Source organism: Notolepis coatsorum (assembly GCF_963971535.1).
Source record: "Notolepis coatsorum genome assembly, chromosome: 8".
In the NCBI taxonomy this organism is placed as follows: domain Eukaryota; kingdom Metazoa; phylum Chordata; class Actinopteri; order Aulopiformes; family Paralepididae; genus Notolepis; species Notolepis coatsorum.
The window spans coordinates 38,037,440-38,063,048 of record NC_140172.1 but is presented as its reverse complement, the minus strand read 5'-3'; the positions used below and the strand labels follow the sequence as shown (position 1 = coordinate 38,063,048).

Below are 25,609 nucleotides of genomic sequence, written 5' to 3'. Positions count from 1 at the left end.
CAACCAAGAACTATGACTTGGCAGACTAAACCTCAAATCGTGCCACAAGCAGGCCTGATGAAGATTCATAGACAACACAGTTTGGTAATACTTTCTAACAGTGTTCAAACGCCACTGTCAAGAGTCTCAGTAAATCCTACTATGTGTTGTGATCAAGTGAAGGTTGAGCTCTTGTGCTTTTTAAATTTCTCTCTGGGACACAGAGAGCCTACTCAGACTAAAACAAACTGGTCTGGAACACACAAGACAAACTCCACAGGACAAGTAGATATTAAAAAAAACAGTTTCCTTTATTTAAGTCAATAGAGAAACTGCGGCAACATCAGAGTAATCCATTGAGCAAAAGACAAAACATTCACACTGAGCCGCTGAGACAGGAAGCGGGCACAGTGGAGGAATAAGGCCTAAGGATGCCTCAGACGCACGCACGCACACACACCATCTCATTTACATCATATGCTATCTTACACATCGTTGGCTACTGCGGCAGCAGCCTCATCAATAGGCCCCTCCCTCTAGAGCTGTCAGTCAAGAGGTGAGGGGGTGGCTGGTTACTTGTAGTTAAGCCGACTTCTTGTTCCCTGCTGTCGTCATACATACAGGGCTATGTCAAGGCTACAAGGCGACACAACACAGAGACCTTACCGGTACATCTCTATGTAACATAACCCCCAGCAATAACACTGCTCTCTGGAAAGGCCAGTCTCAGGCCTAGAAGGGTGGGTGTGTGTGTGAGAGGGGGGGGGGTCATGCTCTAGTCGAAGGGGGAGGGGGAAATAGAGCCGCAAGGTGATTTGATTGGTCACTTGGTGGAGCGTCGTGTAGGTTCGGAGGCAGTGGGAGGGGGTGGTGGCCCGCGGCGGTCAAGATCTTCGATGTAGAACATAATGAGCTTCCTTCGCTCTTCAGGAACGCACTCTAGGATCAGGTAGCGCTTGTCATTCTGAAGGACCTTTTCAACATCCTTCAGGTGCTGCTCTGACTCCTGGATCAGCTTCCTTGATCTAGAAGAGACAGGCACAAGTAAAGATACTAAACCTTTATTTATATTCACCTTTATTTATATTCACCCTGTGTTTCTAATCAACAAGGATGCTGCTAGCTTGTCCCTTTTGTAATTGACATATCACAAACCCCGCCCCTCTCTTCTAAATCCTCCAATCACAACTGTTGGAAGATCAAGAAAAGAGGGCTGGTTTGAGATAGGTCAATTCCACGTGTTTGAGACAAGGATATATTAGCCTTTGAGGTCTATCAATTTCTATGGACGGTTTTGCTGGAATTATGTTGCTAGGGGAACAGCTTGGACCCATGTTTATTTCTAATCAGTTATTGATATCAGCAAACACTGCAACAGGAAGTAAACGGGGGTCCACTGAGAATGTTTATGTTGTCAAGTTGAAACCTAACAGCCGATAACATTAGAAAATACACCAGAGTAAACGCAGTGTTTTTTTAAATAAATGTAGGGGTGTAACAATCTCAATACAGAATCAGTGTTTCCCTACCCGCCCCGCCAACGGGACACCCCGCCGCCCCAAAAAGGTTGCTTTAATCCCAGTAACGTTAGCGAGCTCAGTTCATATCGATACTTATTTTGAAAATTCTGTGGCGAGTATCACACCCAAGCACAGCTCTGGCAACTGGATTCATGCAAAATCATCACGCAAGATGTGAAAAGAAACCATCTGGCAGAGTCAACAACAGCAGTAGCACGTGAAATGCCTGTGTGTGAAGACGTTACAGCAGGGCTCCAGAGTGCGCAACCCGAAATAAGTCCCTGCTTCGCCCGCCCGCAACGGGTCAAATGCATCTAACATGCTTTGCATCCTCGCCATTCCTTTAAGCCCACGTCGCGTTAAATACCTAAACTAACGTTAGCTGCTTACACTAACTAAGCTAAGCTAACCCTGATCAGAGGCATAGACACAGCAGAGGTAATTAGTGGGTACTGGAGAAGGCGGGGGGGGGGCATTCTCCCTTTCTGTGTGTGTGTGTGTGTTTGAGTCCGATCTCTGGTCTTTGGAAAGACCAGATGAGGTCAGAGGAGTTTGATAATACTGAGGATGGACAGATAATGTTGATATTTAAACATAAAAAACATAATAAATGTATACATGATCATGCAACATGGTCATGTAAAAATGGTTGTAGGAACGGTTTGGGATAGGGGGGGGTTTTAGGTTGCGAGTTCCAAAAAATGGAACTTAAAGTTTAAAGCTCAATATATCAAAACGTGGCACTACAGTGAAAGGGAGGTCTATTTGTATTAAAAACAATAGATTATTTTTCATTTAAATGTCTGGAATTAAAAGCTCAAAAATGTAAATGTCAAATGATATTTTCGTTGCCTTTTTTGAGTTGATCTAAATGTTACTGATTGTTCATATTTATTTACCTAATTTATGTGCAATCGTTTAATTTCAGCTCAGTGTAGAGAAATGCACCGATGCTAACAACCGCCTTACTGCGTGTGTCTATGACGACACTGTTGACACCACGTATCCGTGACACACGCGCCCCGCGACAACACTAGTAGTTTGTACCTACCACCCCCCCTGAAAATAGTCCCAGGGGAAACACTGAGAATAGAAAATTCTAAAACATGTGTATTTAATATAGTGTATGGAAATGTTAAACTGCATCGATTAACTGACCATCTCTTTATCTCTCCCTAGGTCTAAAATGTTTTCCTCTGTTTAACTGGTATTTTCATTTCATCTATATTTATCCAGGAAGTCTCATTGAGATTAAAATATCTCTTTCAAGAGAGACCTGGTCAAGGTAGCAGCAGTAGGCCTCCACAAAAATTACAGACAATACAACAGTCAACAATACATAAAGCAATACACAGACAGCTGTTCAGTCTGGCGGAAAACATGGCATCGTTACAGTATCGTGTTATGTATAAGCTTGTATATGCTATTAGCATAATGTGTAAGGAACATTTTCATAGTTTACAACTTTAACCTCTTCATTTTCACGAGGCCCGATGACGGGCCGTTATGCACATGCACACCCTTCGTGGCACTTTGCCCTCGTCTGTCGGCTTAGCGCTGTATTTTTGCAGATCAACCTACACATTGTTGGAAAGCTAAAATGGGCGCCATTCGATTGACACCCTCTCAACCTATTATGTGCTTCCAATCTCGGGTTACAGAAGATAAGACTTCAGGCTATGGAACAGTTATGTTTTCCAGCTCCTACCTCTCAGCTGGAACTCAAAAACAGGCATCTGGTGTGTTCAAACCTCTGTAACTTTATTACATTAGCACTCTAGTGATTCTTCCTGTTGTGGAAAATAGTTCAGAATGGATCAAAAGAGACCAAACTCATGCATGTGCTATAAGTGGTTCAAGAATAAATCGCAAATTACTTTGGGTATGCAATTACTTAGGAGTGTTATGCTAAACTAGCCCCATTTTTGCTGGATAACTGGTTAAACTAACATTTGTATTTTTCTGTGTAGTATATATATATATATATAAAATAAATCTGAACATTTGTGTATCGTTAGACCCCTAAACATTTTCTACTGAATCAGCTGATCTGATACTCAGGATGAGGTGGTTCCTTGTGTGTGTATAGACCTGTAAGTGATGAACTTTGTCTCCTTCAGCAGGGTTCTGAAGTCAGCCTTGGCTGTGATGAACTTGTCTTTGATGTAGTCTTCAAACTCCCGCTGTCTCTTCTACATAGAAAGATAACAGGTTAAGTCAATTGTGTACATCAACATCCGGCTGCCAGATCGACATTATCTGGGTTCATCGTTTCCCCTGAAAAGAAATTCAACAGCGGTGCTGTGCTGCGCGTGTGTGCGCTGCCGGAATCCATATTTGTGCACACTGCCGGAGAAATAACTTTAAGGTCCCCTATTGTTCACTATTTGGGCAATTTTACACAATTCCTGTGAGTCTATGGAAAACATCTGTATGTTTATTTTCAATAAAATTCATTGTTTTGTATTTTTAATCAAGTACTTTGGTGCACCACTTTCTCCCCTTCCAAAATACAAGCTGTTTTTGGCTGGGCTCCGCCCATACTCGCAATGCGCTTTGATTGACAGTCACCCACCTGGCACTGGCAGATACGCTAGGATGGAGGAACCTTTTCAAAGCACACACACACCCGCTCCATCACTGGGTGTGTGTGTGCGTGACGTAAGTTGGGCGAGTGTGTGTGTCTGTGAGACGAGAGGAGAGACTCGCTGCCGTTCGGCAAGTGTGCGTGTCTGTGAGAGGGAGAGACGAAAGAAAGGAGAGAAGCTGAGTCTCCTGAACAACAGCGTGTAGCCCAAAAACAGACACTGCTCTGGCTCATTGCTTGTGGAGCACGATATCATTAGGAAACGATTAGGAACACTGTCAAACACTTTTGAGGAAGTGATGACAGTGGAACAGCTGAAGGTGGCAACTCTGCTGTCGAAACCGCTTCCGCATTATTTCCACTCGCTGCTTGACCGTTTTGCTCATACTTTCAGCGTTATGCGAACTCCTCCAATCACAGTTGATTGTGGGCGGGCGGTGGCAGATGAGATTTCTTACACGTCACAGATCGAGTCAATTCAGAATGGCTTGTTTCAGTGGGGGGCGTTGAATGTGTGAGTGAATGTGTGAGTGAATGGGTCAAATGTGAATAACAAATTGTAAAGCACTTTGGATAAAAGCGCTATATAAAAAAGCAGCCATTTACCATTTACCCTGCAAAAAATTCAATCTTATCAAGTGAAAATATCTTGTATTTGGTACAATAAGTCCAATATTGAGTAGAAATATCTTGAATTATCTTATTCCACTGGCAGATCATTTTGTTTATTTCAAGTTTATTTTTCTTGATTTGAATAAATGTAATCTCGTTTTAAGAAAATGTTAATCTTGTTTTCTTAAAAGCCAAAATAAGCATCAGATTATTTGTAACATAATGGAGATGAACACTGGTTGGGGCTAAATGCACTTAAATTGTCCTTTAACTCTTTCTCTGCCACGTTGGGAACGGGATCTGACTATGTGCTACCACGCATTAAACCAATGGAGTCACTCACGTTGTTTGCAGGGCTATAACTATTTAAATATTATAGCTATATATGCAATACTATGGCCTATTTGACATTGAGTATCTATCGCTCAAGATGTGAAAAAGGAACCTTTTTTTACATCCATAGCGTTTTATACCGTGGTGAATATAAGTATGTTTTTAGAGTGGTCTGGGGTAATTCCTGGAAGGCTAGTAATGGCCCGCAACGCATATTATACTTAATCCATTGGCATTTCGTCCCTATACACGCTACAATAAAAAATTCAAATGCATATGATCGGTATATTATGTTCCATCATGCATGCATGATAGGGGGGGGGGGGGGGGGTCGTTTATGATTAATTGATGTCAATAACGGCATTCGTTAGTACAACAGCATACGTTGATCAGGGCGAAGGCTATGACAACAATGGACAACCAAGCTGAAATTGACGTTAAATTGCTCTTACCTGTGGCCAATGATAATCCAAAAAGAATATTCCAATTATTTGATTGCCATCTGCTAGATCGTATGTCCATTTGGCCCACGCCATAACCCCCCACAGTATAATGAATCCGGTGACGGATTGACGATTCAATGCGATCGAGTGAAGATCTTGATCCACGTTACAAGATAACTCCGCCCGGATGACTTTCAGTGACCGACGGCCCCATACACAGAGATACAAAGGGAGTGCAACATCGGCCGCATACCACCAGGCGGCGGTATCGGACCGTTGCGATCTCAGACACATTGCCACACAGTACCAAAGCATACCAGGATGAATTATGAATGGAAATAGCGAATAAAAGAAATAACAATCCAATAACGTGTATACTCATTGTTGCCGTTATTCGATTGGCTATAACGAGTTAACTATAACGAGCTATAACAAGTTAACTAGTTTTTCGCGGGGAATGAGTTAAGCTAAGTTACAATCATAAAACACAAAATTGTTACAAATCTTTTTTCTCTCTACGCAGTGCGTACGCTTACTTGCGTCGCGCGCAATTCGTCTCTTTCTCCCTCTCTACGCAGTGCACGCTTACTTGCGTCGCGTGTAATTAGAGTGTCTCTCTCTCTCGGTCTGTCTCAGAGTAGCGCTGCTGAATGCATATAAGGGAAACACTGGGTTAAATCCAGTGTGCATATTTGCCAACGTTTGCGCTGATGTCAAGATAAATTGATGTCCAAAAACACAATAGTGTGGAATCTAAAAACCTGCCCTCCTTTCTCAATCCTCCAATCACAATTGTCGAGTCTTGTATAATAGTGACAAGAGAGAAAGGAGACCTGGACTTGAATTCCACACATAAGTCAACATGGTATTCCTTTAACCTCTTAACCCCTTAAGCCTGGCGGGCCCGGTACCGGGCAGAGATTTATTTCACGTCATGAATAGATTAATATAGTCCATAATGTAATTAGTGTATTTTTTCAAATGTAGCCAAGAGTAAAGACCCTAACCCCATCAAAACAGCAGTCAAAGTGTATATTTTCAGCACTACAATCATTTACCAATGATTTTAAGTGTTAAATATGAGTTCATAAATATCTGCACAACCCGGCAGAAACCGGATGAATTAGATGAGCAAATTACACCGTCAGGCGTGTTTGTAGTCTTATAAAAAAAGAGATCATGGGCTTTGGATGGGCTTTAGAATTTCATAAAACTACACCACCCAGCTCACGCCAGCCCCTGTCAAACCTAAAGCCGTCTGGCATGAAATAATTTTTTTACGTTATTTTTCGTGATTATGTCTCAATAACCTGAAAGTTATTGCCATAAAATAGAACGTAGTTAGTTTCTTTACATTTCTGTGAAGTGTGAACGTCTAGAAAGAAAACGCATCTCAATCTGATGAAAAATGGTGGAGCTATGGGCATTACCGTACTTTTCGGACTATAAGCAGCGGCTTTTCCCCCCATTTTTCTACCCTGCGGCTTATATAACGGTGCGGCTTATATGTGACTCGACGTGACCAAACCCGAAAATGTAAAAATCTAAATATTGCTTTTTTGACTGCATTGAAATGTTATTCATCTGTTCCCTTATTTGCTAAACTTAATACAACTTGTAAATGAGTTAATTCTTGTTATTTTTCCGACAGTATTGTGTCCCAATGCTAATTACATATGGTAAGTGCGCCTTATATATGTACACATCATTCAATTTAGCTGCTGCGGCTTATATTCAGGTGCGGCTTATAGTGCGAAAAGTACGGTATATAGGCCTGATATATTCTATATTCATATTTCAAATTGCATGTGTCCGGATGGCAAAATTCTGTACTGCATCTACAAAAAAACCTGTAAATCATCTGCCCTTTATTAATATTTGCTTAGATTTTTTGTACACTTGATCTCAAGAAGGTGCTGAATGAGCTCGTGGCAATTTGTACATAGGTCCATAGATAACCTCTTAAGCCCTAGCCATATTTTCTGAAAATTCGCCTAAAAATACATAGCTAAGTAAATGGAAGATTTCTACCAGGCATGTTCTTGGTATCTAGGGACATATATGGATCTCAAGGAATGTATTCCCACTGTCAGAAATATTGTGTCTGTTGCCACTGAGCTCATTCAGCACCTTCTTGAGATCAAATGTACAAAAAATCTACGCAAATTAATAAAGGGCAGATGATTTACAGGTTTTTTTGTAGATGCAGTACAGAATTTGGCCATCCGGACACATGCAATTTTAAATATGAATATAGAATATAAGGCAATAGGGAGGTGTAGTGGTTAGTTACGTCATTGCTGTTTCCGGCCTGTCCACCAAAATTGCAACGTATTTCCCCATTGCCCATTTCTAAATAGTCTCATTTAAAACAAATAAAGCATGAACATTTGCATGGTGTACCTTTCTGTGCGTATTCATCCACAATCTATAGCTCAACATGAAAATATTCGCAATTAATCGTCAAAAAAAATCGCCAAATTTTATTTCAACCAAAAATGCTTAAACAATATTGTTAGTGATAGAAGGGACCAGATTTTGTGCAAAAATGGAAATATTTTCAATGTTCATGAGGCATAAGTGTTACAATAGCCGATAATCCATTTCCCAATGATAAATCCCTATACGGGTGGACCTCACGGGCGGTCCAAAGTGACGTCAGACTACACCTCCCTATAAATGATCTTATTATGGCCAAGTCACACATCCAGGGCCCGAAATTAGAGCCCGCCACCCGCGGGCAGATTTTAGGTTTGGCGAACCTAAGAGGTCTGTCCGCCATGTGGCGGGTAACAAAATAGTCATGTAAAATTATTAAAACTGCGGTGTGTTTTGGTCTTATTTGTGGCTTATTTACCGACGTCACATCCGCTACTCTTGTCCCGACTGCCCGTGGCGCCTGCTTGCACTGTAGGGAGCTAACGTTATGTCCGCCTGCTATAACGATTAGCTAACGTTAGGTTAATAACATTAAATGGGTTACAAATATGTGGAACTATGGAAGGAGTAAGCCGACCGCTAAAAAGAAAACCCACGAGGCAGCGGGATCGGGACCACCTAACAAAATAAAGTTTCGAGAGGAGTAGAAGTTTGGAGATAGCGGTGTTGCAAGAGACTGGCTACAGTATGATTCTGGTCTATAGTGATGAGTTGTTCCGTGTGCCGCACTTATTTATTGAGTAGTAAATCAATGAAGCTGGAATCCATTCGTGACCATGAACAGAGCCAGTGTCACATTGGCTGCATGTCTGTGTCCCGGATTCAACCGGAGCCTCTCCTCTCAAGACCCTGTGGCTAGGCTAACAGCCATGTCAGAGCAGAGGTGGAAACTGAGCTACACTTTCCCAGGAATTGCAAACACCCAAAGAGTTTGAAAACATGACAAATAATGCATAACTCCCATACCTACTGGGTGGAGTACAGCAATGTGCAACTGACAGAAAAGGACATCCAATGGAATACAACCACCATAAAGGCTGTCAATCATGCAAGTATTCCTGCACTACCTGTACTGATCCCTGTACATAGACCTGACAAACTGACAAACAAGCACATACATAGCTTTAAATACACTTGAAAGACTGCTGCTGTTTCTAAACGTTATCGGTACTTACATGTACACATAGATATGCGTCATTCAATCTGGATTTAGTACCACCAGGCGCCCCTGACAGGGCAGCAAAGACTGAGTGAAATCTACTTTTTTGTAATGTAAATAGCTTCATCAGATTGAGATGCGTTTTTTTTCTTGGCGTTCACAGAAAGGTAAAGAAACGAACTATTTTATGGCAATAACGTTCAGGTTTGTTCGACCCGTGAGACATAATCAAGAAAAATAACGTTAAACATAATTTCACGCCAGACGGCTCCAAGTTTGACAGGGACTGGCGTGAGCTGGGTAGTGTCGTTTTATGAAATTCTAAAGCCCATTGAAAGCCCTGGGTTTCTTTTTTCATAAGACTACAAACACGTCTGGCGGCGTCATTTGCTCACGTCTAATTCATCCGGTTTCCGCCGAGATATTTATGAACTCATATTTTGAACTCACACTTAATAATTTATCCTCTTAACACGCAACGGTCCGTATACGGGCCCTCTTGAGGACAATTTGCGTGCATACGACTTCAGGCTATGGGCCCTGGGTGTTTTTCGAGCCATATAAATTTTGTGGATTTATACTTTTGGATATTGCAACTACTACAGAAAAACGTGAGTATCAAGTTTTTCTACGACTCAAGTTCAGACCTATGTTACTCTATTTCATTAGCACTAAAAGTGAATTCTCTTAATTGTATCAGAAACTTCAAAATGTCATCTTTCAAAAGAGACCAGGCTCATGCATGTGCTATAAGTATAAAGTATAGTATTTTGGTTTGCAAAAAAGGTATGCAGTCCTCAAGTTCAAGTAAAAATATTTCCACTTTTCTGCCCGCTTGTTAACTCATTCAGCGCCAGCCATTATCCGGGTCCCGTTGTAGCTATGCCACGCTTTAAAGATAGGAGTGCGTCACCTTGTTTGTAGAGCTATATCTATATTCTATATTATAGCTATGGGGACAATACTATGGTCATTTGACACTGACTTTCTTCCGTCCAATATGCCAAAAATATAGTTTTTTCATGCATATATGTTCACGCGTTATCCCGTGGTGAATATAAGTATAATTTCAGAGTGATCCGGGATCATTCCTGGGAAGCGAGTAATAGGGCGCAACGTGAATTCTACTATAAGCGTTGCCGTTTCTTGCCTGGACACGCCACTATTTCCAAATCAAATGTATATAATAGGTATTATGTTTCATCATGAATGCATGAAAGGGGGGGGGTCGTTTCTGATGCTTTGATGGCCAGTAACGGCATTCGTGTTGAACACAGAAGCCAATCAGCTGGATGGATATGAAAACATTGTTGGATCAAGCTGATTTTTATTTATTTTTTTATCCACTTTTTCTCCCATTTTCTATATTTTCTCCCATCGCAATTTCGTATCATCCAATTCAACCCTCCCCTGTCACGAACGCTGTTTCTTGCCTCCCACAAGCCGGCTGCAATGTGGACTAAGTCATACATAGCACAAGTCCCCTCCGGTACTTGAGGTAACAGCAGTCGCATCTTTTCACCTGCGCAGCTCGATCTCTCAGTGGCGAGGAGTAACGCGTGGGAGGCTCACGCTGCCCCAGACACTTCCTGATTCTACTGCGCAGGCGCACCATCCGACCTGTAGGAGTCGCTGTCCACAACGCCCGATCCCCACCCATCAGTTTCCCACCCCCTAATACGGCCAATGTGTATTAGTATGAACGACCAGCTAAACTGAAAGCAATGTGGAGCGCTGGGCTCGAACAGGCGAGCCCAGCGTCTCTGCATTAGTGGTGAGCGCCTTGCCCACTACGCCACGTAGCCGCCCTGGATGCGTGTGGCTTTATGACAGGTCATGAGTGCAAGAATGTGACAATTTGACCATGTGACCGCGGCAACGCGGGAGAGCGGCAGTGCGGAAATAGGCTGTCTCTAAGACAAACTCTAACCTTAACCAGCTCCTTAACAGCGCCTAAACTTAACCGTTCTAACCTTAACCAACTCCGAAACAATGCCTAACCTTAACCTTAACCATGCCTAACCTTAACCATAGAAAGAATATTGCCATTCTCTTTGACAAACTCTAACCTTAACCAGCTCCTTAACAGCGCCTAAACTTAACCGTTCTAACATTAACCAACTCCGAAACAATGCCTAACCTTAACCTTAACCATGCCTAACCTTAACCGGCGAAAGAATACATGTTAAAAAAAAATCACGTTAAAAAAAGAAAAATCATGGGATTCGAACTAGTCAACAACGAACCGCAGGACCGCGGACCGCTGCTATGCCAGGTGAGCTGAAGCGCCGAATGAAAATCATGGCGGATTCCTGCGGCGGTTACCTAATTCCGCTCGCGCTCTGCCGCTCCGCCGCTCTGCTGCTCCGCCGCTCCGCCGCTCTGCTCTGCGGTTGCCGCGCCTGCCGCGGGGCATGGCGCAGCCAATCAGGGAAAACGCGGAAGCAAAAGCAGCACTACTGACCTGTCATTAAGGAATAGGCGCCCTGGATCAAGCTGAAATTTATGTCAGATCGTCCTTACCTGTGGTCGGTGGTATTCCAAAAAGAATATTCCAATTGTCTGATCGCGATTTCCAGTATTGGTGTCTATCTGGTCCCGGACATAATTTGGCACAACTTATGGATAGAGTGTGCCAGATGCGTTTCGAATAGGTCGGATGAAGCGACTTACTCGGCTCCGTCTAAATATAGCACCCATAGACATTTGAGAGTAACACAGTTAGATATAAGGTTTCAAAGGGTGGGCAACACTGCCATCCTTTCATATGGCAACACCGAGGTCAATGGATGAATAATGAATGAAAATAGTGAATAAAAGAAAAAACTACCAAAACTAGAGATATCTCGGGTTCTGGCGTCCAACGCATGGCGAGTTAACCAGAGATATCTCGGGTCTGGCTATTAACACTTTAACTGCCGAAGGTTAAATTCATGATATACCATCCCTTGCCAGCTCTATTTGTCTATGGAGAAGTTCCCCTTCTTTGCAGGGCTATAACTTTTTTAATTCTATTGCTAGATTGCCATTATTAGGGCCCATTCAATGTCCTATATGTATTGTTCAGGGTGTATGAACGTTAAACTTTTTCATTCACATATTCATACTAAAATATGATCTAAAGTATAAGTATGTTTTCATCTCTTTCTGCAGCTTTCTCCAGAACGTGATTTATAGCCCCAAATGCATTATATTGATGATCAAATACAGTTTGGTAGCGATCGGTGCCAGATGAAAAATTTCAAATGGACGTGCTTCTAGAAGTTTCTACGTATCATCTGATGATGACCGGATGGGCGGGGGATCGTTTATAATTCCGTGGGCAACGTTATACCATTCATCTAATGTGGGTCAAATGTTCATCATAGCAGTTAGTGTCGAACACGGTAATACTACACGCTAAAACTCACCCCAGTCTCCGCGGGCCGTTGGGCGATCAGCGTGGGGTAGACAGTTTTCCATTATGGGATGTCGAAATACCCGGTCCATTTCCAGGTTGTATAATAGTATATACGTCCAAATAACGTTGTTTATTGAGTTAGGGCGAGCGATCTATTATCGAGTGTTTCAAGATGGAGTCGCGGGAGCTATAGAGAGTGGCCGGAAGTAATATGGGTGATCACCACTTCATCCACATGACTTCCTGTTTGGCGCTTCTGCCGATCGGCCACCAGATGGCGCTCTTGAACCGCTAGAGGATTGAGAGGAGCTCAGAACTGTGTGTGAAGGCTGCAGAGGGGAAATATGATTCCGATCACAGATTTTTGAAATATTGATATCAAAGACGAGTTACGGCATCCTAGGCAACTTGAGCATGGCTAGGAAAGACGCCTAAACACGTTTTCGGCACTTAAAGTGTTAGAGTTAAGAGGTTAAAATCATTGGTAAACAAAACTTTGACTGCTGTTTTGATAGGGTTAGGGTCTTTTCTCTTGGCAAAATTTGAAAAAGAAATGCAACATTAATTAATACGGACTGTATTGATCTATTTATGACGTGAAATAAATTTCAGCGCGCAGGTCAGGATTGGGGTCAGAGGTAAAAATTCGTACCCGATCGCTGGAGGAGAACTTGATGCACCGAGGATCCTCCTTGATGATTTTCTTCACCTCCTTCCATGTAGTCGTCAGAGTGATCTAAAACAAAACAAATAACACATTAAAGCAATCACTACAATTCATAATTACTGAGCTAGTCCAGGATCTGGCCACAAGTTATTGTTAACCCTCTGAGGTCTGAGCTATTTTGTGATTGTGACCGCCCACTGATTCTGGTCCCTTGAGGAGGATCCTCAATATTATTATTATTATTATTATTTAATAAATGTTTTACATAATATGAAAGTACAGGTTCATATCTTCAAAATAAGCCATCACTTGTACAAATCAGGCAGATACTGTTCAATCTATGTCTTATGAACCATGCTGATAACACACTATTTATTCTAGCCCCTTTCGTGACTGCGATGTGTAAGCCAGGGGCTTTTGAATACGCTGTCACTTATAGCTCCGTAGTAGCCAGGTTAATTTGGACCACCAAGCACTGCTTAAAAGCTCACGGTGGGTCCGAAATATATCAGATATAAATTTCAAAGGCACCCAGCATTCAATTAGGGTTTCACACACACCCACGGCGGGGTTTGAAAGCTCGGCGTTGCTAATAAACATTTTAAATCATTTTTATAAAACGAGTGTACTCACTGAGCGAGCCTTGGCAAAATGGCTTCTTCTTCTACTGCTTTTGTGACATGCCTGGTGCGTCCAGCAATCACTGCGCTCCCTATCGGTCCCTGTTGGTCATTACCTATAGGCCATTACAGGGTAGAATCTGCTGAGCGCGTCTCCTGTGTATTGTTGTAATGACCAACAGGGACTAATAGGGAGCGCAGTGATTGCTGGACGCACCAGCCATTTTGCCAAGGCTCGCTGTGAGTACACTCATTTTATAAAAATGATTTTAAATGTTTATTAGCAACGCCGAGCTTTCAAACCCCGCCGCGGGTGTGTGTGAAACCCTTTGAAATTTATATCTGATATATTTCGGACCAACCGTGAGCTTTTAAGCAGTGCTTGGTGGTCCAAATTAACCAACATTAACAAGAATCCTCTGCGCCGAGATGAGTGGTCTAAAGTGTGGATCTTTCTCATCATGCTGGTCTCATCTGAAGTGTGGATCTTTCTCACCATGCTGGTCTCATCTAAAGTGTGTATCTTTCTCAACATGCTGGTCTCATCTAAAGTGTGGATCTTTCTCAACATGCTGGTCTCATCTAAAGTGTGGATCTTATCATGCTGGTCTCATCTAAAGTGTGGATCTTTCTCACCCTGCTGGTCTCATCTGAAGTGTGGATCTTTCTCGTCAGGCTGGTCTCATCTGAAGTGTGAAGCTTTCTCACCATGCAGGTCTCATCCAGCAGCTGTCTAAAGTGCTCTTTCTTCTTTTTGGCCAGAGCTTCTACATGTTCATTAAAAAGCTTCTCCTTCTCCTCTCTCTCCAGCAGGGACGCAGACTCCCAGCGATGGTCCTTACGCAGGTTACGCCGCGTGTCTGACCACGAGGCGTCCGAAGAACGGACCTGTGGCAGGGATACAAAAAACAGGGGGCCTGTCAGGAATTGCGACTTTCCATCAACAGTCGCCTGCTGCAGCGGAGTGCGTGGATACTGGATAGGGACATGGCATTAGTAACTACACCACGTAGAATACATAGCTACAGACAATGCATCTCACCATATCGGACATGAGGGCTCTGAAGTGCTGGATGGCCTCCTCTCTTTTGTGCTGCTCTCGCTCGCGGTCGATCTCTTTGGTCTGCTCTGATCGAGCCTTCTGCACTTCACGCTCCCGCTCTCTCAGACTGGCCTCGATACGAGCCTGGCGCTCCATCTCTCGCTCCTTGTCACTGTCCACGTTCTGCAGGGGGACGAGAGAGACAGATACACACGTTATGTTATATACAAGAAATACCAGGACATAAAGACATAGAAGTGAAAAATGAAGAATTCCGAATTCAGATTTTTTGTGTAAATGTGATTATCTTACACACAATCAATCAGAACCAATCAAATATTAATGTAGAATACAACCTATGGTGAAATATAAATGCTACAAATGGATGATCAATATAAAAATTATCTACAACTATTCAGATGATTTATATATAATATAAAAAAAAAAGCCATGATCAAACATGCCAGTGATTGAATGATTTAAGTCAAGACAATATGACCAAAACACGTCAGTCTTTCTCACTTTCAGGCTTGCCTGGTTGCATGCGTCCCTTTCCATCAAACACACACCTGTACCTTGGCTTGTTTCTCCATGTACTGTTTGTACAGTTCCTCTCTGTGTGCAGAGCTCTCCACAGCTTTGTACCGAGGGTCTGTCTCCATTCTTTCCTTCACTTTGCTCCAGCGCTGCCCACCCTCCATATGCTGCTCACACAGGAGATCAAAGAAGTCCTGCTTCACCTGGACACACACACACACACACACACACAATCTATTTCAAAGCTGGTTGCAGTGTTTTAATGACGCCACGCGCATGCGCGCTCCCGCGCATAAATGTTCCCTTGCATAAGCACAGACTAAAGACAATGCCTAATTGCCTCTAGGAATGGAATGCAACACATTTCATTCACAAGTTGTGTGAATGTATCTGAGAACGTATTTGAACACACCTGACGACCGGTGCTATTGTTATGCAAAGTAGCCAGGTGGGTACTTAGCGAGTTGGCGCATCAGTCGAGTGCAGCGCATTCCTGTGTGCACGCGCGTGCTTCTGCTCACAGAGCCGGTTGCACGGTGTGCAACCCCCGTCCCATGAGCAACGCACCCCTGAGTGTAAGATATACACCTGTGTGTGTGTGTGTGTGTGTGTGTGTGTGTGTGTGTGTGTGTGTGTGTGTGTGTGTGTGTGTGTGTGTGTGTGTGTGTGTGTGTGTGTGTGTGTGTGTGTGTGTGTGTGTGTGTGTGTGTGTGTGTGTGTGTGTGTGTGTGTGTGTGACTGCATTTCTATAGCGCATCTCTAGTACAAGGATACAAAGTGCTTTACAACAGAAACAGCATGGGAAGCCCCAGTTAGGAGTGTAACCCCCAACCCTGGCAGTGCCATACCCACTGTGTGTGTGAGTGTGTTACCTTCTCTCCCCATACCCACTGTGTGTGTGAGTGTTACCTTCTCTCCCCATACCCACTGTGTGTGAGTGTGTTACCTTCTCTCCCCATACCCACTGTGTGTGCGAGTGTGTTACCTTCTCTCCCCATACCCACTGTGTGTGTGTGTGTTACCTTCTCTCCCCATACCTACTGTGTGTGTGAGTGTTACCTTCTCTCCCCATACCCACTGTGTGTGAGTGTTACCTTCTCTCCCCATACCCACTGTGTGTGAGTGTTACCTTCTCTCCCCATACCCACTGTGTGTGTGAGTGTTACCTTCTCTCCCCATACCCACTGTGTGTGAGTGTTACCTTCTCTCCCCATACCCACTGTGTGTGTGAGTGTTACCTTCTCTCCCCATACCCACTGTGTGTGAGTGTGTTACCTTCTCTCCCCATACCCACTGTGTGTGTGAGTGTTACCTTCTCTCCCCATACCCACTGTGTGTGTGAGTGTTACCTTCTCTCCCCATACCCACCGTGTGTGAGTGTGTTACCTTCTCTCCCCATACCCACTGTGTGTGTGAGTGTTACCTTCTCTCCCCATACCCACTGTGTGTGCGAGTGTGTTACCTTCTCTCCCCATACCCACTGTGTGTGCGAGTGTGTTACCTTCTCTCCCCATACCCACTGTGTGTGCGAGTGTGTTACCTTCTCTCCCCATAAGCATTGTGCAGTTCTCTTTGTAGACCTCTCAAAGGCGTTTGATACAGTAGAGTAGACCATCACTTGCTTTTGAATAGTCTAGCTAGCATTGGCCTGGATAAAGCCGCTTGTGCTTGGTTTCAGGACTATTTATCTTCAAGGTGTCAATCTGTGAATTCAGGTAACTTTCAATCTGATTTCCTGCCATTGTCTAAGGGTGTACCACAGGGTTCGGTATTGGGGCCGGTCCTCTTTACAATCTATATTAATGATATTGTTTCTAGTCTTTCAGCACTAGCAGGTTGTCAGGCTCATCTTTATGCGCATTGCGGATACTGTTCAGGAAGCTATTGTGAACCTGCAGCTTGCGTTTGACACTCTCCAAAATGCTCTAGCTAAGCTCAAGTTAGTGCTTAATGCTAGTAAAACCAAGTCTATGATGTTTTCTAGAGCCAGGGTTATAGATTATGACATGCTACACCTAACAACAGCAAATGGTTTGTATATTGAAAGAGTTAGTGAGTATAAATATCTTGGTATATGGCTGGATGATAAACTTTCTTTTAAATTCCATATAGATAACCTAGCTACAAAATTACGGCAAAAGATTGGTTTCTTGTACCGTAACCGCGCTAGTTTTCCTATGTTCTGTAGGAAAAGAATTATACAGGCTGTTTTTTTGTCAATATTGGACTATGGTGATGTCATTTACAGGCATGCGTCTGCGTCTACATTAAGGCTTTTGGATTCTGCCTACCACTCCGCCCTAAGATTTATTACGGGTGACAAATATGATACTCACCATTGTCTTTTGTATGAGAGGGTAGGCTGGCAATCTCACTCGTTGCGACGTAGTTATCATGGGTATCTTTTTATCTACAAAGCAATTATTGGCAAACTTCCACCTTATATTACATCTTTGTTGGTCTGGAGTGCTGTCACCTACCAAACTCGTTCGAATGATCGGCTTGTGCTCAGGGTGCCTCAAGTTCGGTCTGAGCTTGGAAAATCTGCCTTCTCCTACGATGCTCCATACACATGGAATACCCTGCAAAAGACTCTAAAGCTCGGAACATTCCCGTCATTCATGGAGTTTAAAGGCATTGCACTTGACCTATGTACTGAATCATGTAATTGTTTTTAATCCATCATTGTAGTAATTGTAATTCATTGTAATTATTAACTGTTATGATATTTGTGTCCTTTGTTAACTCGTCAACACTGTAAATGAGGGAAACCTCAGTGCTTTCACGAGTATAAATAAAGGTTTGAAATGAAATGAAATACCCACTGTGTGTGTGAGTGTGTTACCTTCTCTCCCCATACCCACTGTGTGTGTGAGTGTGTTACCTTCTCTCCAGTGGCGTTGCGCAATATGTCGGGCCCCCCCGCAGGCCAGACCACTCCCCTAAATCAATAATAAAGTGAGAACATTTTGCGTGCTCCGCGCGAGGTCCATCCCATTACAGCCGACCCTAATGTCGAGCTCACCCTCCGCCTATGCAGGCTCTGACACTACTTGCAGTTTCAGTAAATCCTCGTAATTACAATGACCCATAATCTCATGCCATGCATATCGTGACTGGCCGTCCCGCTACAACACACATCATTATTATCATCACACTGGACATCGCGGCCACTTAAACCATGTACTAAAAAATTAACGGATTAGATTCCAGTTCCAATGTAACCTGTAGGCTACTCGTACTGGTTATGGCGAATAAAACGTTATATTCTTCTAACCTGTCTCGGCGGCTGTAGCGTGGCTGGGGGCCTGGCTGGGCTGTCTGTCTGCCTGGACTCGGAGCTGACCGGGGCGTTGAGGTGGGGAGCTTACTGCCGATGCATCTTCAGTAACGTTAGAGTCAGTATACCTTTGCTGCCTGCTGGACAAATGATGTTCTTTTTCGTAGCTTTGCCGTCTCCCGTTTGGCTTTCGCTCTCATCTTGTTTTTCTGAGCACCACGTCCGCTTGGGTATTTTTACCGGCGCTTCCCGCTGTGTTTTGAACGCTGCCCAGCCTGCCAATGAACATTAGTCAGCCGGCTAGCCCTATCGCAGGTGAGCAAATAATTACAACATAGCAGGGAGGGGGGGCCCCCGCCCTCTGCGCAAGATGCATCCAGCTGCAGCCCCGCAGAACCATACTCCCACTGCCACACTGCGCCCTGTTCGTTACGAAATCTAAGAGGATAGCCTACAGTGGGGGTGGGGCCCCCAAGCTCCGGGGCCCCCACGCACCGCGGGGGTTGCGGGGGCCTCCGCTACGCCACTGCTTCTCTCCCCATACCCACTGTGTGTGTGAGTGTGTTAGCTTCTCTCCCCATACCCACTGTGTGTGTGAGTGTGTTACCTTCTCTCCCCATACCCACTGTGTGTGTGAGTGTGTTACCTTCTCTCCCCATACCCACTGTGTGTGTGAGTGTTACCTTCTCTCCCCATACCCACTGTGTGTGTGAGTGTTACCTTCTCTCCCCATACCCACTGTGTGTGTGAGTGTGTTACCTTCTCTCCCCATACCCACTGTGTGTGTGAGTGTGTTACCTTCTCTCCCCATACCTACTGTGTGTGTGAGTGTGTTACCTTCTCTCCCATACCCACTGTGTGTGTGAGTGTGTTACCTTCTCTCCCCATACCCACTGTGTGTGTGAGTGTTACCTTCTCACCCCATACCCACTGTGTGTGTGAGTGTGTTACCTTCTCTCCCCATACCCACTGTGTGTGTGTGAGTGTGTTACCTTCTCTCCCCTCGTCTTGAAGTCCTCTTTCTCTCTCTTCCTGAGAGCAACAATGAAGTCTGTGAAGATGGTCTCTCTATCCTTCATCTTCTCAATGGTCTTAAACCGCGGGTCTCTGCCATGCTTCACCGCAAATTCACTGAACGTTGTCCTGCACAGATATAAAAAAAAAATATTATAAAAAGGAGAACATTGCAATACTACATTTACAACCGGTATGATGACATTTGTTCTGCACAATGGAGGAGGCAAATTCCTGCAATCATTTACAACTTCAAACGTAAAAATATGACAAAAACTGAGGTATGGCATTTCACTGAGTACTTAACCATTAAGTGTAAGAAATAAAATATGCTCTTAGAGGTATTAACTCTTTCTCTGCCACGCTGGCAGCGCATCCTGCGGTCAGTAGGCCAGCTTTTCATGACCGTTTTCGCGGAGCTATTTGTATATTCTATATTACCGTAATTTTCGGACTATAAGCCACGCCTTTTTTCCCCATTTTTCGACCCTGCGGCTTATATAACGGTGCGGCTTATATGTGACTCGACGTGACCAAACCCGAAAATGTTAAAATCGAAATATTGCTTTTTTGATTGCATTGAAATGTTATTTTATCTGTTCCCTTATTTGCTAAACTTAATACAACTTGTAAATGAGTTAATTCTTGTTATTTGTCCGACAGTACTGTAATTAAACATTAAAACACCTGCGGCTTATAGTTCAGTGCGGCTTATATATGTACACATCATTCAATTTAGCTGCTGCGGCTTATATTCAGGTGCGGCTTATAGTGCGAAAATTACGGTATATTCTATATTATGCTATGGGTGGTATGGCTCATTTATATGTGTAGCAGTCTGAAAATATTGTATATTATTCGAGACTGCTGACTGGTGTTTTATATTCCCTTTGTACACAAAGACATCATTGATATTCACACGAACAATGACACAAGCGTCCCCTTCCGAAGAGCACTGGAATATGGATTATAAATTACAGTACTGGATCATATTCTACAATGCGTTTCCCCTTGTGACTGACAGGCGGGACCAGCAGGGGGCGGTAGCAGGCAGAGAGTGGCGGAGAGAGTTGGGAGGTGATATAAGGCTGGAGACAAACGGAAGACGCTCTCTTCGGCAGTGAACTTGGACAACGAGCAGTCGCAGCTAACGGGGGCTCTGGAGAGCCCTGTTGCTGAAGTTATGCCAGAGGGCCCCGTGAGATAGCAACGGGTGATAACAAGTACTGGCTAGTGGACACGATATCCTAGCAGTACCAGCGATAGTATATGAACAATTAGTGCAGAGTCAGGCACTAGCAATCGGGTTATAATAGTTACTGTGTGCGGTATAAGTAACGTGCGGTTAACCGAGTATCCAAGTCTTTAACCATCGAGTTATAGTAGTTACTGTGTGCGGTATAGAGTGCGCGCACCAGGACGAGCGTGGGCCAACAACCAGTCTGCTCCGGCTGACTTCGACCAGACCTGCACCCGGCTGCCTGCATTCAGCCTGCTCCGGCTGACTTCAATCAGACCTGCACCAGGCTGCCTGCAGCTTACGGGAGTTCCTCCCATACAGCAGGGGTCGTCATCGCTCAGCACACGCTCTCAGCCGGCGCTGCCTCTCTGCCCAGCTCCGCCTGCTAACATCCTCGCCGAGAGCGTTCGACGCCATCTTGCCTCCCGGACAACAGTGGAGTGGCGAGGCGGCCATTTCGGATGAGTACAAATGAGCATTGATGCTCCCGATTTATTATACAGTACACAGTGTGGTGCAGCCTGCGGGCGAAAGTAACGTTGCTACTACCATTCCATAGGGGTACCCCAAACAATATATGCCGGCATTAAGATAGGACTTACTGGTATTTTGTGGGCCCACTCTTTTGTTTTCGTTCCTTTTCTTTGAGCGTGATAAAATGTGTGTTTCCTAATATTTCCCATTCGGTGAACAATTCTCTTTCCTCCCTTATGTTCCCCCCTTCCTTCCCCATATTACCGACCTGGAGCAGTATATGTAATCCCTTAGGGAAGGTGGATACTGTGTCCAGCCCAGACGTGGGCAGCACTTAGTCCGGGTACCGTGAGAGCACTTGGTGCCTAGGTGTAATTATATAATTGATTTATGCCAGTGTAATCATTGTGTGTTGATACCCATGGTGCAATAATCACCAGACGTAGCTATGTTGTAACTGTCTGATTCTAATCCTTGATGTGGGTAATATATCTGTTATTAACCCCTTCCTGGTCAACCTTCCCTTTTCCCATTGTAAGGTTTCTGGTGTTACAGAGGGAGGGTACTGCTTGCGGGGGGAACCAAGTTATTTATTTACCATTCTGTCACTAGGTGTGGGGGGGGTGCTAAGGGGACAATCGGGGAGAGTGAGGGCGTGTTGGGGAGTACTGCTGACTGCCCAAGAGAGAGGGAGGAAGACCAGAGTACCAGACCAGGTTTGTAAATCCTGGGCCTCACACACCCCACTGCCAGCCTCCAGTTGACGCTCCTGACCCCAAAGCCGGAGGTGCAGCTAGCCAGAGTTCTACTGTGTCTCGCTACCTATTGACCGTGTACCACAGTTCCCACGAAGCAGGGATAATCCACCCTGCTACATATGTAATTACACATGTTTACTGGACACTAGGTTTTGAGGCGATGGGATCCGCTTGCGATTGCTTTGGAAGAGCTCCTCCCCCACAGAGCGAGCCTCGATGCATTCAATGACAATAATGCTGCCTTCCTATCAGAGTTCAAATGGTAGACAATACTGCCATCTGGTGATATTCGATCGGCATTGCAGTTCCAGCGTATGTGGCTGTGCCAAAGTTATTCAGATCGCTCCGGGCGAGTCTGTAGAGCGGGGATCAAAGGAAAAAGATCAAACGATCTAATAACGAGTATACTCGTTGGCGTTCAACGCATGGCACCCAATAACGAGTATAATCGTTGTTGGCGCAGATTGAGTTAAGGCAATTACCTAGTGTACATATAGCAAATATATTAAGTGGAAGTGAATCCAGAATTGCGATGTATGGTCCAATTGTTTGGTAATGGTAAAATGGTAGCTCTAGTAACAGTAGTAAAAGGTAGGCGTTCTACCTGGCAGTGAGCTTGGCCTCCTCCATCATCCTCCTGAAGTCGTCTTTTGCCTGCATCAGTTTGTTCTTCTTCTCCTTCCGCTCCTCCTCGGCACGCGTCTTCACGTACTGGTCAAACACCTGCGGTGGCGGTGGGCACAAACACAATTCAGACGATGTTTTTATTACAGTTTATAGGAGTTTTACCACAGCAGCACACCCCATAATATATGATGAAAAAACGATGTGGCATGCATCAAGAGGCCAGGCCAGTCTGTCGTAGAGACAAACGGAGACTAAATGGAGTTTTCATAGAACGATCTCTGTAGGGATTCATATGATGTCATCTTTAAATGTTTTTTTCCCACGCCCAGAGACAACAGTTGAAAATTAGCTAGTTGTAGTAAAGTCAAGGTAAGAGTGATGCACCGTCCGATGTGAAAATTGTGGCCGATACCAATAACCGATATTAATATTGCTGTTCTGGGCGATACTGATATTTACCGATGTCGATATCTCTGTATAGAAAACACTTTATGATAATCAAATAAAGAGCTATTTTCAAAAACGCTTTTTCTTTTGACTTTTGTAACTTATTTTCAGAAATTACTGATATTTTTTAACTATTTAAGGCCAAAACATGTATAAAAAAATAAAAATTTTAAATATTTCTTTGGCCCATATCGGCCCTATCTTGATATCGGACCGATACCGATGTGTAAAAAAACTGCCATATCGCCCGATATTATATCGGCGGCCGATATATATATCGTGCATCACTATAAGAAAGAGAAAGATTTGCACCTGTTTCCTCTCCTTAGGGTTGAGCAGCAGGTAGCGAGGGTCGAAAACGATCTTGTGCAGCTCCTTGTCCCAGGTGGAGAACGCCGACACCTACAGGCACACAGGTAACACAAGGCTTTGACAAACAAGACAAACATGTCTTACTGTACTGCTCTATGCAACACATATCAGCCTTATACACATTAATACCGTTTAAACTCTTAAAGTGCCACTTGCTGGTTAAACCCTACTCTTCAATTATGGGTAGTTTACATCATTGGTATCTAATTTCATTATTTATTTATTTTCCATTTGACTCCGGAAATTCCACTCAGAAAGGGTTAAAAATGTCCACGCACGAATAACATGTATGGAGCCAATCAAAAAGCGTATCAGACGTCATCAGTGCCGTGACGTCACTGCAGGTAACTTTTCCCTACTTCTCATCCACTACAATGGAGTTTGACGAGTGCAGAAAGCCATTTCCTTGATCCAAATGGACACATTACAAGACGAAAATGGGTTTAATCGTCGGAGACTTTGATGGACCTCTACTACTGCATTTTTGGTTGAAACAAAAGGTAGTTATAAGGTTTTTAATGTCGTAAAAAAAAAACTACATTTACCACTAGGCAGCCTGTTGTTCAGTACAGCAGCGCTATTGGCTGTCGCCTTATGCCTTATCCCCGTCACGGGTCATAGTACCATGCTAGCTAGCCAACGTTAACATTATGTCTACTGTCGTGAACCATTTTAAATCGGGGCATGTAGAAGAGTTTCGGGAATGAGTAAAATGTGCAGGTCCTCTTCTCAGACCTGTGGGGCAAAGCACTGCACGCATCATGCCGGCTAGCAAGCTAAACGCTAACTAACGTTACCGTTACAAGCTCAAACACCTTATAACTACTACTACTACTATCGTGTCCATAAGTTCCCTGGCAGAATACTTTGTTTGTGAGGACAAAGGTATACAGGGAGTTAGGAGTTTCGAGAATGCCGGCTAGCAAGCTAGCTACTAACGTTATATACACAATATGTACAACGACACAATGATTTACATTAGTATTTACAAATATGGTAACGTGGTTGTGGCTTTTACAAATAGTGGTTAGCTTTAGAGATAAATGGCTATGATCACGGTAGGGCTGTCTTAAATACTTCGAAGCTTCGTTCGATGGGCATGGGATTCGAATATGAAAAATTTTTTTATTTATTTATTTTTTTCAAAATCAACTCTGCCTCTCTTTGTTAATTACAACAAGCAATGCTGTTTGTTATTTAAGATGAGGTCGGATTCGGCACTGACAGATTTGTGTTCATTGTGCTGCTTTTATAAAGCCTCAAATGACGGCTTACAATATTTCATGAAAGCAAAGTGTTTCGTTTGTCTAAGATTTAAAAAGGTTTAACTTTACAGCACTGACAAAGTTGAACAAAGTGCTGTACAAGTCCCACAACATATATTTTTGTTTATTTTTTTTAATAAAGCCCCGAAGCTTCGAATTCCAAAAAAAAAATGCTAAGGTCAGCCCTAGATCACGGAGCAATAGTGTTAAGTGAAACAGATACTACGGTAGATCCTTGGCTAGTAATAATAATAATAATAATAACTTTATTTGTATAGCACTTTTCATACAGAGGTTGCAGTTCAAAGTGCTTCACAACAGCAAAAAATACAGGCATAAGCGAGCATAAAAAGATAGACAGGTAGAATCACAGTGTTTCACATTAGGATCTAGCATCCCAATAGGCTCTCCGCTTACAGTTTTCAGTAACACAAATAGTAAACATAGTTTAAAATGATTGTTTAAAAATAGTCAAAAAATTATAAAATAGAACGGACATAAAAAATACAGGCATGAGCGAGCATAGCAAGATATGGCAAATCACAGTGTTTCACATTAGGATCTAGCATCCTAATAGGCTCTCTATTCAGTAATACTCCTGTAATTCATGAACAAATAATCACAGTGTTTCACATTTGGATCTAGCAAATAATAAGAATAAAATGATTCAGTTTAAAAATAGTCATAATCAGTGTTTCACATTTGGATCTAGCAAATAATAAGAATAGTTTAAAATGATTCAGTTTAAAAATAGTCATCAGTAAGAAGTAAAAAGTGCAATAACCGACACATGA

General features: G+C 43.4%; 1 protein-coding gene across 6 annotated transcripts in view; it reads right to left on the bottom strand.

Moving 5' to 3' along the window:
- Positions 1-269: 269 nt before the first annotated feature.
- Positions 270-25,609, bottom strand: part of LOC311233655 (transcription elongation regulator 1-like) — a gene marked incomplete at its 5' end in the record, with an annotated part of 52,567 nt that continues 27,227 nt past the window's right edge. For 3 of the 6 annotated variants that reach the window (XM_084320624.1, XM_084320621.1, XM_084320622.1), the window contains 9 exons: positions 270-1,004; positions 3,591-3,691; positions 13,125-13,208; positions 14,396-14,647; positions 14,802-14,984; positions 15,371-15,541; positions 19,611-19,761; positions 22,709-22,827; positions 23,491-23,580. In XM_084320624.1, coding sequence (XP_084176750.1) covers positions 803-1,004; positions 3,591-3,691; positions 13,125-13,208; positions 14,396-14,647; positions 14,802-14,984; positions 15,371-15,541; positions 19,611-19,761; positions 22,709-22,827; positions 23,491-23,580 — 1,353 coding nt within the window. In that variant the 3' untranslated portion in view covers positions 270-802. The remainder of the gene's footprint in view (positions 1,005-3,590; positions 3,692-13,124; positions 13,209-14,395; positions 14,648-14,801; positions 14,985-15,370; positions 15,542-19,610; positions 19,762-22,708; positions 22,828-23,490; positions 23,581-25,609) is intronic. The other 3 variants (XM_084320625.1, XM_084320623.1, XM_084320620.1) reach the window with 3 other exon arrangements.